This window comes from Siphateles boraxobius, unplaced genomic scaffold (assembly GCF_051911475.1).
Source record: "Siphateles boraxobius isolate OS27281-9 unplaced genomic scaffold, OSU_SipBor_1 25, whole genome shotgun sequence".
Classification (NCBI taxonomy): domain Eukaryota; kingdom Metazoa; phylum Chordata; class Actinopteri; order Cypriniformes; family Leuciscidae; genus Siphateles; species Siphateles boraxobius.
This window is the reverse complement of record NW_027508866.1, coordinates 5270574-5285546: the sequence shown is the minus strand read 5'-3', so window position 1 is coordinate 5285546 and position 14973 is coordinate 5270574. Positions and strand designations below refer to the sequence as shown.

The window sequence follows — 14973 nt, the reverse complement described above, 5'->3', positions numbered from 1 at the left end:
CTGTAATTTCTAGAAATTTTAGAAGTAAATCTGGACAGGTTTTTTTTATATTTAGTTAACCTGTGTGCAGACAAAAGGCGTGTGACAACTTATACACATTCATATGGATACAGTACATAGCCTAAACTTTTCCTTCTGTTTACATACTCAATCAAAATGTTAAACTCAGCAATATAAAAGGTTACTTCGTTAACGATACAGCCTTATCAATCTCACAAGTGTTCCATAGTTTCCCGCCTTTCAGCTTGAGCGGGAGATCGCATGACAACACGCCACACACTTCCTCAATCACTTCAGACCAATTAGAAACTCTTCAGCGTTGTAATTGTATTATTATTATTTTATTTTTTTTGTAAATATGTACTAACTACTGTGAATGTTATATTATGCACTGCCTTGAAATACACAGTTTTTAGTCAAGTCTTTACTTTTGTTGAATAAATTCATTCATTAATTTGTCAGGAACACACGTGCGTTCCCGTGACGTCACACACATACACCAGCGCTGCTGAGCTTCACGGTGAGCAGAAAGACATCAAACACCGGATTCTTTTATTATATAAGTGGAATGAAGGTCTCTTTCTTCTTGATTTATTCGCTTGTGATTTAAATGCATCAATTGGTTTTTAACATGCTTTCACTCTAAAACAAAAAACAACGCAAAACAGATTTGGATCCCATAAAGTTGAAATTGCAGCGTGATTAAAACGCCATTGATTGTAACTGCGTTTACCTAAAAGTTGTCTTAATTCATGTTCGCTCTGAATTTGATAGCTGTGTGTGTGTGTGTGTGTGTGTGTGTGTGTGTGTGTGTGTGTGTGTGTGTGTGTGTGTGTGTGTGTGTGACGCCTAGTAAGTTACCCTACATTATGGTGAGGGACACATTTCTCTACAAAGAGGGCAATATCTGAAATCCTTGTCCATGTGTCATTGACATTTTTTGGTCCCCATGAGGAAAACGGCTTATAAATCATACTATTTATGTTTTTTGAAAATGTAAAAATCCAGAAAGTTTTCTGTGATGGCTAGGGTTGGGATAGAATATACAGTTTGTATGGTATAAAAACCATTATGTCTGTGGCAAGTCCCCATAAAATATGAAAACATCATGTGTGAGGAATTGTCAACAAATTCATATTTTTTTCAACCCATAGCAACTACTTTTTGCTTCAATGGCTGATGTCACTGATAGAGCATAAAAGGTTATAACATCTCCTTATATATAATTTAAGGTTAATTATTAACATGTTCACTTTAAAAAGAAATCTAACAAAAATTGGATTGGTGGTCTTTCTTGCAATTTTTATTTTTTTTGCTATTTGGGTTGTGATTGTTGGTTTTCTTTGTTGGCACCTTACACTGCAAACACATTGTAATGTTATATATGGATATTTTATATACAAACAGAAAATACAGTGTGTGGTGAATGTCACGGAGACAGCTGTATTTAAGAGGGCCGCATGTGCTTGTGTGTTGCTGGGATATTTGAGCTGGTAATGAGATTGCTCTGGTTCAGTCTTCTATTGGAGAAGGGTTGGTGTCAAGACTCACTCGCTCAGATGTCTCTCCTTACAGACTAGTGTCACCCAAGACTAGGGATGGTTATTAGATGTTGATCTCTCTCCCTCTCTCAGTGGAATCAGTGGAAAGAGGATGCTGCTGTCGTTTAGGCCGCTGGCCTCCGTCTCTGTGTTGACTCTGCTGGGCTGGTGCTGGTACAGCTTTACGAGGAGGAGGAGGACGACAGCTCCTCTCTGGACTGAAGAGGAGGTGTGTTTTGCGGATAGAAGCAGATCTGTTCACTCCTCCCCTGCCGACTCCAGTATTTTGAGTGAAAGGTCAGTAGCAGAACATTCATGAGTCCTGTTTTACGTGTTATTGGAGCTTTAAATCAAACTCCAGGGCTCCAGGAACCCCTAAGAGGTCACAACAAGCTGTGCAATGTCTGCAAATGTTGAGATTGTTATTATTATTTTTTACAAAATATATTTTTAGGGAATGTTCCCCCTAAGATATTAATTAAATATATTTAACAAGGTTTTTTTTTATACCTTTCCCAAATTTAATAATAGTAACATTTCAATTTGCTTTCTGAAGACTTGCCTGAGATTAATTCTGATTATTTCATTGTATTTTTCCAATTTCAGTTTATTTTAGCATTCTTTACAATACACATTATTCCAAAAGAGCTCCATGTTTAGCATAGAAAATTATCATCTCAAATATGCGGTCAACTAAATAAAAAAAAAAAAATAGTATTTAATTTTGTATTTTCATTTTGTTCATATAGCTGCCTTTTTATTGAGGAAAGGGGTTATATTTGTGGGTCTTTTACAGCAAAATATTTCAAAACCTCTGGTCTAAATCATCCGTTTAGCAGTGCGACTAATGTTTCCATTGTTGTTGAAGAATGGAAAATCTTGGTTTATGCCAAGTTATCCTGAAATGTATTTTGACTTGTCAAAGTAATTCACCTTCAGAGAATGGACAGATTTGCTTTTTCCAGAGTCAAGTCATCCTCATTTATATAGCGCTTTTAACAATGTAGATTGTTTCAAAGCAGCTTTACAGAGATAAACATAATTTAAGGTAACAGAGATTGGTTTGGTTTTATAGTGGTTCTTGAATAATGTTATTTCCAGCTAAAGTTAGTTTTGATTGATTCACTTCTGTCGAAATGGTCATTTGTTATTAAATTAGGGGCCGCTAAGACGACACCGTTCTCTCTAAACAGACTTTAAACGCGTGTGATAGACGCTGATGGCGTTCACATGCGCATTAAGAATTGATTCTGTAGTTATGTGCGTTTGAATATATGTGCGCAGATTTGGATTAGCCTACAAACCATGCCTGAACAAACTACTCGTCTTGTCTATAAATTTTGATGCAGAATTTTATTTTATCACTTCGGGTGAAGAAAGAGTGAAGACAGACACTGGACTGTTTATTTTTCTTCTCTTACAGTAACCTGAAAATGGACCACAACATCTCAGGATCCTCTGATCCGGATCCCCATCCTTCACCAGTTCTGGACATGTGCAACCTTACCAGCACTTCTCCCGTAACGGGCCTCACCAAGGGAGTCCGACCCGAGCCAGAAGGAGAAGTATCTGTTCGTTTCCCTGAGACTCTCCAAACTGGGCAAGAAAAGGACAGCATTGCTGGTGAAGGTCATCCAGACTGCAGAGAATTTAGTGAAGATGACTCTGGGCTTGAGTCTGATCGGGTTTGTCTCTCTTCTACGGGGAAACAGCCAGGTTCTGTCCACTTTGATAGTCATGATAGCAGCAGCTTGTCTGATTTCTCCACTGATATTGGCTTAGAGAACTTAGAAAAGATCAGTTCTGTTCTGGTCCAAGAGATCGTAGAAGCAGCGGCAGAGGACTGGAAGAACCAGGAATCCATTGATCCATATGAGCTTGCCGTTGTTTCAAGATCTCCGGAGGCTGAATTTCAGTCTGCTGCTCAAAAACCATTTCAGCAGCAAAGCATCAGCGGTGACGTATATCTTCAGGACGCCGTCTCATTCAGGGAGAAACTACTCAGCCATTTAGGAGCTTCTGTTGGAGATGATTCTGGATGTGGTTCTTGCTTCTCGGAGGATGCATCCGGTGCAGAGCTGTCTGAGGAGGGCACATGCTTTTCGATGACCCCCACAGAAGTGGATATAGTCAGCATTGAGGACAAAATGATTCCCAGCTTCCCGGCAGAGCAAGAAAAGGAGGCCTGGAGAGGTACATGAGACATTTACTTTCAAACTCATGAAGTTCTGTTTCTGTTTGATCATTGTGAAACTAATTAACTTAAAGGTGCATTGTGTAATATTTCTGAGGATCTATTGACAGAAATGCAATATAAGATCCATAACTATGTTTTCAGTGGTGAATAAAGACCTTGCATAATGAACCGTTATGTTTTTATTAGCTTAGAATGAGACATTTATATCTCCATAACCGCCGGCGCCCCCTTCTATGGAGGTCGACATATTGTGTGGTCATGTTTCTAGCGTAGCCGACAGCGAACACACAGCGCTACAGAGCGCGTTTCCTCACTACCTTGAAAAAGAAGTTTTCAGTGGTGTATAAAGACCTTACTTAATGAACCGTTATATTTGTATTAGCTTAGAATGAGCAGTTTGTGTCTACACACACCGCGGGTTCCCGATCATTGAAATGCACCGACATGTTTCTACGGTGGCCCTAAACGAACAAACGCGTTTCGTTACTATGTTGCTCTTCGCGCAAGGAAGCAAGCTTAGTTCAGCGAATAAAACACTGACACAACGATGAACAAGTAACAATAATATTCGCAATAACATGTAGTTTTACTGAATAATTCATTAAACATAATTTCTTAATTTATCCTTGTAAAGAAACCTCATTGCTGAACTGCTACTCTCTGCTGTCTCAGACGATGACATATTTTCCTGTCGGCCACCGTAACTTCTGTTGGTTGCAATTCGTAACCTCACCACTAGATGCCGCTAAAAATCACATACTGCACATTTAAGCAGCAAAAACAGTTTTCAATATAGTAATAAATATCTCTTGAGCAGCAAATCAGCATATTAGAATGATTTCTGAAGGATCATGTGACACTGAAGACTAGAGTAATGATGCTAAAAAAAAAATTCAGCTTTGCCATCATAGGAATATATTTTGTTTTAATATATACTGAAACAGTTATTTTAAATTGTAACAATGTTTCACAATAGTATTGTTTTTACTGTATTTTTTAATCAAATTAATCCAGCCTTGGTAATCATAAGATAGATGGGCGACTTACATTTAAACACTTATTGATTTCAAACTTTTGATCAACTTTTTGATAAATTTATTTGCCTGTTACAGATATCTGTAAAGAAAGAAAGATATAAAATACACGTATTTAAGTCAGACAGATGCTTCAATCACAAAGCAGTCAAAAATATCTCAGTGTGTTACATTCATATGGATCTTGTCTCCAGGTTCAGGTGATATAGGTTTAAGCTGCATTAGTGCCGATGATCAGGTGAGCAGCTTGGCTCCGCCTCCGGCCCTTCCCATCATTCTCTGGGACATAGAGGTGCCAGCGGTGAGTCCCACACACACACACACACACACACACACACACACACATACTGATATTGATGGAACTTCTTACAGCTGAATGCTGGTAAAACCGAAATCCTGTTGATTTGCCCTAAATCACAGAGCTTACCGGGGCATTTTTTTTAATTGATATTTATGCTGTCCAGATTAGGCCTTCAAAAGATGTGCGGAACCTGGGAGTTTTGTTCGATTCTTCGTTATGTTTTCACTCAGACATCAGTCAGGTTGTTAAAGGGATAGTTCACGCAAAAATTAAAATTCTGTCAGTAATTACTCACCCTCATGATGAACCTTCGTTCATCTTTGGAACACGAATTAAGATATTTGTGATTAAATCTGAGTGCTGGATCACTCCTCCATAGGCTTCTAAGGGATTGACACTTGTTCCCCGAAAAGTTATTAAAGACATCGTTAAAATAGTCCAAGTGACTACAGTGACTCAATCTTAAGATTATCAAGCGACGAGAATACTTTTTGTGCGCAAAAACAAACAAAAATAACGACTTTATTTCAACTATTGATTTCCTTCTCTGTGGGCGTCGAGTGAGTTCACTAGTGTAACAGCGCAGCGCTTCTGTGTTGTACGTCACACGCATCACACACACATGACCAGCGTCGGCCAATAGTGAGCCTACGTGTGACGTAGCTCTACGCTATCACGCTACGCTAACTGACTCGAGGCCCACAGAGAAGGAAATGAAGAGTTGAAATAAAGTCGTTATTTTTGTTTGTTTTTGCGCACAAAAAGTATTCTCGTCGCTTGATAAACTTAAGATTGAGCCACTGTAGTCACTTGGACTATTTTAACGATGTCTTTAATAACTTTTCGGGGAACAAGTCTCAATCCCTTAGAAGCCTATGGAGGAGTGATCCAGCACTCAGATTTAATAAAAAATATCTTAATTCGTGTTCCGAAGATGAACGAAGGTCTTACGGGGTTGAACAACATGAGGGAGAGTAATTACTGACAGAACTTACATTTTTGGGTGAACTATCCCTTTGAATCGTGCTTCATTCACTTGGGAATAATGTTCGCATACGCACCTCTCTTAACTTTGCAGATGCGGAAACTGTTATCCTTATATAGCGGCCTACCCACCAAAGCTATACATCGCCTTTAAATGGTACGCTCGAGCCCTTACATTTGACAAAAGATCTGCACATATCACTCCTATCCTTTACCAACTTCACTGGCTTCCTGTGGTCAATCGCATCCAGTTTAAATTGTTAGTCTTAGTTTATAAAGCCTGTCATGGCCCTGCACATAAATACCTCGCAGAGTTAGTGCAACCATATGTTCCTGCTCGGACCCTTAGATCTAGCAATGACAATTTGCTTGTCGTACGCAGGTATAAACTCTACTGTGGGCGGTAGGGCTTTTAGTGTTGTAGGCTCTAAGCTGTGGAATAAGCTGCCGTCTGATCTTCGTGCAACCCCTAACCTACAGACCTTTAAAACTCATATATTCACCATGCTCAGTAAATAATTATTTTCCATTCTATTTCTCTATCCTCCACTTTTTCATTTTTTATGTTACATGCTTTCTTTATCAAAGAAATGCTTTCTTTATTCTGCTTTTCTGTTTGTTTAATTGTTATAACAAGCAGATTGCTTGTCTCTTTGTCTGTCAACTGTTTGTATTATTTTGTGAAGCGACCTTCACAAGAGCTGTGGAAATAACTAAGAACTTTGCATAATGACAGGCTAAAAGCTCCTAAATACTAAGCAGCAAAACATTCATGAGATGATCGCAATGACAAAAGGCTACATTTTTAGATAATAATTTTGAAAATGTCGCAAATTTGTAGCTAATGGGAATCCCTAAAATAACAATCACTTGTATTCTGAGACAAAACGGTGGCCAAAAAACTGCTTTAATTAGGGAATAATCATACTGTTCTTTGATTGTCTAACTTCTCATGTTAATTATTTATAGTTACTGGTTGTTGTCTCCATCTGCTTTTCTGTTTGTTTAATTGTTATAACAAGCAGATTGCTTGTCTCTTTGTCTGTCAACTGTTTTTATTATTTTGTGAAGCGACCTTGGGTTCTTGAAAGGCGCTATAAAAAATAAACATTATTATTATTATTAACTCATTTATTACATTTGTGTATGAACGTGTTCGGAGATGCACCACAGCAGAGAAATGATACGTGATCTTGAAGTACTAGACTCACTACAGAAGAGCTCAAGCTCAGGACATATGAAGGCCTTTATACTGTGTGTGTTTGTCCATTGAGGATTGTATTACTGATATAAGGAGAGTGACAGGAAGTCTGTATGAGGAAGGATTGTGCTGATTTAAAACTGTCATTGCAGCATCTGGTTGGTCGATTGATCGGGAAGCAGGGGAAATTCGTGAACTTCCTCAAGCAGAGCTCTGGAGCAAAGATCTACGTCTCCACGCTGCCGTTCACTCAGGAGATTCAGATCTGCCACATTCATGGTGAGTTTTCCCATGATGATGGCTACCTAATCAATGCTAAAGCCTAGCGCTGAATTCATGTGTTTGTGTTCGTCCAGGCTCACAGCAGCAGGTGGATGATGCTCTCTCACTCATCAGGAAGAAGTTTAAAGATCTGGATCTGAGTAATTGTATCCCTCTGCCCTGCCTGCCTATCACAACCTGGGTGAGGACTCTTAAAATCTTGACATCATGAGCATCATAAAAGGTTCTTATGATTAATGTGCTATGTTTCAAGTTTTTTGTGAGGCTCAGTTTTGTACAGTGGGTAGCATAAGTGAACACATCCATGCTAAAGGTGACTACAAAGAGGAATAAAACATCACCTTTTGGAAATTTATCTTAATGGCTTGATTTAAAAAATGAGGAAAAATCCAACCTTTAAGGACACCAATCTTCTTTGTGAATGAATAATGTTTCATAAATAAATGAATGTTCTTCCTTAAAATACAGGGTGCGTAAGTCAGGACACCCCTACGTTAAATTCCCATAGAGACAGCAGATTTTTATTTTTAAGGCCACTTATTTCATGGATCCGGGATAATATGCATCCTGATAAAGTTCCCTTGGCCTTTGGGATTAAAATATCCCACATCATCACATTCCCTTCACCACACCTAGAGATTGGTATGGTTTTATTTTAGTTAGCCTAATAGCTGGTATGATTTTCATTGAGAGATGATCTTATGGAAAGTTCCCCATGCCAGTTTCAGGTATAGTGAAGGGTGTGTGATGATGTGGGATATTTTAATTCCAAAGGCCAAGGGAACTTTATCAGGATGCATATTATCCCGGATCCATGAAACAACTGGCCTTTAAAAATAAAATTTGCTGTCTCTATGGGATTTTAACATAGGGGTGTCCTGACTTATGCACCCTGTATTTTAAGGAAGAACATTTATTTATGTGCGATACATTATTCATTCACAAAGAAAATAGGTGTCCCTAAGATTAATTTCCAAAATAATTTTTTTATTCCTCTTTTTAGTCAACTTTAGCATGGGTGTGTTCACTCATACTAGGCACTGTATATTCAAAATTCTGTGTGAGGAACAGACCGAAATTTAAGTGGAAAATATGTGCCTTAAGATGCATCACACCAAGTTTGATGCCAGTAACATCAAATATCCTGCCATGATGTGTTTTGAGGTGGTTTTGAGGTAGGTGCCTGATGAAGACCTGATGGTCGAAACGTTGCCTTGCTAATAAATTCTTTGGAGCAGCTTTTTCAGTGTGCGGACTTCACACTTCTTTTTTTCAAATCTTAATGTATGCCTTGTGTGTGTTGTTCTGTTGTCTCTGTAGCTGCTGCTGCCTCAGGATGTGTTTGTAGAGGTGATTGTGTCGCAGATGGAGGCGGGTCTTCACCTGTTTGTTCAGCAGCACAAGCATCCATCCTATCAGGCCCTTCCCACCCTCATCCAGCACATGCAGCTCTGCTACTCTCAGCCGGGATGTCCCAGCCTGCCCACCCCTGTCGAAGGTAGATAGACCCCTACGTAAAGCGATAGTTCACCCAAAAATGTAAATTCTGTCAGTATTTACTCTCCCTCATGTTGTTCAACCCCATAAGACCTTCGTTCATCTTCGGAACACGAATTAAGATATTTGTGATTAAATCTGAGAGCTGGATAACTCCTCCATAGGCTTCTAAGGGATTGACACTTGTTCCCCGAAAAGTTATTAAAGACAACGTTAAAATAGTCCAAGTGACTACAGTGGCTCAATCTTAAGTTTATCAAGCGACGAGAATCCTTTTGGTGCGCAAAAACAAACAAAAATAACGACTTTATTTCAACTATTAAAGGGTAACTAAACCCTAAACCAACTTTTTTAGTTAATGATCTGTGAGACTGGGGCTTTATTATTGCTGTTCATTGATTCAAGTAATTTTTTTGACATTCGGGTTTAAAGTGTTTTAATTCTACAATATATGGTGTAAAAACATCTGAGTGCTGCCCTCTTCAGGTTGAACGGTGGCTACTGCAGTTGAATTTTCCTATTGCATGTTGCGGTGGTTCGTGAGGTAAGCAACCACCAGTTAACCACACCCTTGCCTAAAGAAAGACGCTTCTCAGGTTCTCTGCTGGGCTCTGCCCACTTTTCCAGCATTTTTCAAATATTGCAAGTGGGTAGAGTCAGGCTCTAACCAGGGGTTTAGTTACCCTTTAAAGCAGCACTATGCAGATTTTTTAGCTTAACTGAACAGCTTCGGAGTTATTGGAATGGTTATGTGACTCTTTTCGGGTTGAATGGTGGTCGTCTCGCCCCCCCCCCGGTGCCTGTGAGTGGAAAAACCGCACTTGCAACTTTGGGCTGGCGGACCGCCGTCAGGAAGTATCGCGTGATTTCAGCTCTCGCGATGTTACAAATTGCTTTACGGCACTGCACACGTTACACGCATACACGCCCCCATCCAGGATCCGGCTAGGTATAAGAACAACTATCGTCATGGCTAAGCCGGCATATACGAAGCAGAAAGCTAGGAAAGCATTGTCGGAGGAACAGCGAAAGAGGAAACGACAGACTGACCGAGCGAGGAGTCAGACACGAGTAAACATCGGACCTGCGTTTTCAGAATGGCGGAAAAAAACGAAGAAAGCGCGGTCGGAAGAGTCTAGAAAAAGGAAACGAGAATCTGACAGCACGAGGAACCGGACAAGAGTCCCACTCGCTCAGGCTTTCACTGTTAAAGTTGATTCCTGCGATTATCACGAGAACAGTTGTCAATATCTCACATAATTATCGGGACATAAATAAGCCTACACATTGTAAATAGTGTAAATGAGCGCAATTTGCGAACTATTATGATAAATTGAAATAATCATGTCTAACGACATCATAACGGACGACATTGTTACGAAATAATGCGACGTGGCCTACATGATGTAACTTTATTGATGTCATCTGGCATTTAGGCTCAGGTAAGCCTAACGCAGGTAGGCTACTTTATTATTGTAAAGTGCAGAGGCCATGAGTGCAGAGACGCTCTGCATGTGGGATTTACGACAGTAACGTTAAAATACAAGTACTCTACAGCGACTCTAGGAGGCGCTGTTTGACAAAAACAGAAATCCTGCATAGTGTGCCTTTAATTTCCTTCTCTGTAGGCCTCGAGTCATTTCATTTAGTGTGACAGCATAGTGTTTTTGTGTTGTACGTCAAACGCATCACACACGACCAACGTCGGCCAATAGTGAGCCTACATGTGACGTAGCTCTACGCTATTACTCTACGTTAACTCACTCGAGGCTCACAGAGAAGGAAATGAATAGTTGAAATAAAGTCAATATTTTTGTTTGTTTTTGCGCGCAAAAAGTATTCTCGTCGCTTGATAAAACTTAAGATTGAGCCACTGTAGTCACTTGGACTATTTTAACGATATCTTTAATAACTTTTCGTTTATGATTATCTGACAAACTGTTCAAAAGTTATTCGCCAAAATAGCCATTTTTCATATCTCATGACCTGTAGGTGGCGCTGTTCCCAACTTTGGCATGGACCCTCAGATAATGCTTCCGATAAAGCGTACCAATTTTAGTTTCGATTGATCGAACTTTGGCCTAGATACAGCCTCTGAACCAATTTTGGGCCGACCTCGTTAAGTTTGCGACACCATAACTTTTGAACAAAGATGAATAAAAAAGATCTGTTCAGTCATTTCTGTGAGGCTCAGTACAAAGATCATCTGAGCCAATTCTCATAAGAATTGGACAAAATTTGAAGGAAAAATAGCGAAAAAACGGAATACTGTACTTTTCAAAATGGCCACTACTGTAATGGGCGGAGTCTTAATGTAAGATATTGAATGTGATCAGCATGAGGAGTGGAATCAGGTGTACTAAGTTTCATTTCTCTATATGAAAGGATTCAAAAGTTATAACCATTTCAATGTTGATATTTTGAACTGGTGGTGGCGCTATAGAGTTGGTCCTAGAGACTCAAAAATTGGTCCAACTACTTTTCATGACCATCTCTACAAGTGTGCCAAATTTCATCATTTTCCTACTTGCGGTTCATAAGGCTGCTATTGAAAAATAATAAGAAAACTAACGGATACAACGGAGGCATACGCCCTTTCAGGGCTTCTCCCCTAATTTGGGGTTATGAAGTGCCAGTGTGATCATCTCCCAAAATAATTAGAATTGCTTGTTGTCATGTAGTTGAGGAAGTCTGTCTATTTTTTGTCTTTCTCTGTTAGTGGGGGTGGTGTGTGCCGCTCCAGTAACAGGAAGTGGCTGGCAGAGAGCCCAGGTCATCCAGTACTGCATTGAGTCTGGCATGGCTCATATCAGATATGTAGATAATGGAGGTTATGACACCGTGAACAGCGCCACCCTCAGGCAGATCAGGTCAGGTGGCTCACGTTTGGTTTGATCCTTTGTCTGTGATTGTTGATCTGAATCTGATATTTGAAGATTTTGTTTTCACAGGTCAGACTTTGTGACATTACCGTTCCAGGCAACAGAGGTTCTGTTAGACAATATCATGCCTTTGACAGGTAAAACATAAGCCTCTTACTTTCTGTGATGTGCTGCTGCTCAGGGATGTACTACACCTGTATATTATTATTCGTATGTACATTTTGTAAACTGTTAAATGAATCAAATCAAATGAATACTGAATTATGATAAGAATGAAAAGGAATTTATTTGCTTTGATAGGAGAGGAGGAGTCTTCCCTGGAGGCCAGAGCAGCACTGGAGGAATTAACTGCAGATATGGCCCTAATCATCAAGGTTATAACAAACAAACACGTTTTTTTCAGTTATTCCTGTATATTCTGTATATAGATTATTTCCTCTGTATTGTATTATTTCACTTGGCTGCGGATTCTCAAACTGCTTTGTCAGCTAAACCCGTTTCAGATAAATATTTACTTGACATATCCCCTTAGATTAAGTTGGTATTTTAGTAATTTAACAACACATTCGCATCTTCACAGTCAATTTATGGTCACATGACTTGCAGGTTAACAAATACAATATTTCAAATTTAATTCCTTTTCATCAAGTCGCAGTTGACGGTTTGAGAAACTGCACTGGGCGATCAAAAACAGCTTCTTTTTTTTTTGGAAGAATTCTGAACGTGACAGATGTTGTTGTCTATGGTCAGGTGACAGGCAGTCAAGACGGCCTTCCTCTGGTGCACATGTGGAAACAGATGGGAGATGAGGTGTGTATGGCTAATTATTCTTCACTAGATCCTTACATTTCAGCTTTAAAGAGATAGTTCACCCAAAAATGTAAATTCTGTCAGTATTTACTCTCCCTCATGTTGTTCAACCCCGTAAGACCTTCGTTCATCTTCGAGACACAAATTAAGATATTTGTGATGAAATCTGAGAGCTGGATCACTCCTCCATAGGCTTCTAAGGGATTGACACTTGTTACCCGAAAAGTTATTAAAGACATCGTTAAAATAGTCCAAGTGACTACAGTGGCTCAATCTTAAGCTTATCAAGCAACGAGAATACTTTTTGTGCGCAAAAACAAACATACATAACGACTTTATTTCAACTATTGATTTCCTTCTCTGTGGGCCTCGAGTCAGTTAGCGTAGTGTGATAGCGTAGAGCTACGTCACACGTAGGCTCACTATTGGCCGACGCTGGTCATGTGTGTGATGCGTGTGACGTACAACACAGAAGCGCTGCGCTGTTACACTAGTGAACTCACTCGACGCCCACAGAGAAGGAAATCAATAGTTGAAATAAAGTCGTTATTTTTGTTCATTTTTGCGCACAAAAAGTATTCTCGTCGCTTGATAAACTTAAGATTGAGCCACTGTAGTCACTTGGACTATTTTAACGATGTCTTTAATTACTTTTCGGGGAACAAGTGTCAATCCCTTAGAAGCCTATGGAGGAGTGATCCAGCTCTCAGATTTAATCACAAATATCTTAATTTGTGTTCCGAAGATGAACGAAGGTCTTACGGGGTTGAACAACATGAGGGAGAGTAAATACTGACAGAATTTACATTTTAGGGTGAACTATCCCTTTAACTTGTGTGTGTGTGTGTCTGCAGGTGGTTCTGCTGAACAGATTACTGGCTGAACAAGGGTTTTGCACCTGGTTTGAGAGACAGTGATGTCGCAGCTTTTCGTTTATCCTCTCCTGAACTCCCTTTCGCACAGTACATTGATTTCCACTTTTTTTGTATTTTTTTTTTTTTTTGTATGGTGATTTTGTTGGATTTTTGAAACATTCTCTTTAAATGGTTGATATGATGCTATTTGTTGTTATTTAAAGGATAATTGAATTAAGTTATTTTCCCAGAATGCATTGCAGAGTAAATGTGATGTGAACAGTTGCTAATATTGTACTGTTTTCTAAGATTGTCTCTTGAATGCTGATGGTTTGAAAGATTGTGTTGTACTCAGGTATTTTGATAATGAAGTATATATATTTTATTTTGTTGTAATTTACAAATATTTGTTCTTTTCTTGGTCTTTGTATTTAGGTTTCTTTCTGTAAGATAAGGGTGGGGGCAGTGTGGGACTCTTTGACTGTAAAGCCTTTAAGAACTGCGGCAGTGAAGAGCATCATGAAACCCTGCTGAAATGAACTTGTACGGTTCACTGCTCTGTACTCTCACACTGACGCTGCCAAACATCTCACTGAGTAAAAGGTCTGTGGGTATCACAAACATGCTGTGCTTTTTACTCTTCCTTGTGCTGATGCTGACTTTGCCTTACATTTAAATCAAGATGCAGCTTAAAAGTTTACAAACCACTTCTAGGATCTGAACATAGTTTAGCTTTTTTTTTTTAAAACAACCAAAAAATCCTATTTTTTTTTGTACTGCCCTAAAGAACCTGCATAACAGATTTTGTTAGATAAGGTAAATGTTGTGTTTGTTGCTTGAGTATTTCAGCGTCACCTCAGAGTTGCTGAGGAAAGAAGGATATTCGGCTCCATAATGCATGGTTTAGTTCGAATTTTTAATAACAAGGGATGCTAATTTTTATTAGTACATTCATCTTTTTGTAAGTATGTAATTAAGTTCCAGTCCAGAGCAATAATGTCTGTTGTTTTGGTAACACTTTACAATAAGGTTCATTAGTTAACATTTAGTTCATGTATTAACTAACATGAACTAACAATGAGCAATACATTTGTTACAGTATTTATTAATCTTTGTTAATGTTAGTTAATAAAAATCCAGCTGTTCATTGTTTGTTCAAGTTAGTTCATGGTGCATTAACTAATGTTAACTAATACAACCTTTGATTTTGATAATGTAGTAGTAAATGTTGAAATTAATAATAACTAATGCCGGGGCGTACACCAAAGGATTTTCACAGTCCCAGACTAAAGACCGGCAGTCTTTAGGAATCTTACTGGAGTCTCGGCGCGCTCCCGTCGTCTCGATCGTTAAATGTGAGGTGATAATCTGCAGTCGGCGACCCGATTTA

At 39.1% G+C, this 14973-nt stretch overlaps 1 protein-coding gene across 3 annotated transcripts; it reads left to right on the top strand.

Annotated features, from left to right (window-relative positions):
• The first annotated feature begins 457 nt into the window (after positions 1–457).
• On the top strand, positions 458–14204 carry akap1a (A kinase (PRKA) anchor protein 1a). Of its 3 annotated transcripts, none has more exons than XM_077242105.1 (12): positions 458–520; positions 1635–1838; positions 2965–3734; positions 4967–5073; positions 7411–7537; positions 7615–7721; positions 8861–9038; positions 11757–11912; positions 11994–12056; positions 12220–12293; positions 12670–12729; positions 13584–14204. In XM_077242105.1, exons 2-12 carry the CDS (start codon positions 1654–1656, stop codon positions 13644–13646), a joined length of 1890 nt encoding a protein of 629 aa, XP_077098220.1. In that variant the 5' UTR covers positions 458–520; positions 1635–1653; the 3' UTR covers positions 13647–14204. The 3 variants fall into 3 exon arrangements, with proteins under 3 accessions (XP_077098220.1, XP_077098222.1, XP_077098221.1); XM_077242107.1 differs by having other exon boundaries at positions 12633–12729; positions 13584–13713; XM_077242106.1 differs by having other exon boundaries at positions 493–574.
• Positions 14205–14973: the final 769 nt, after the last annotated feature.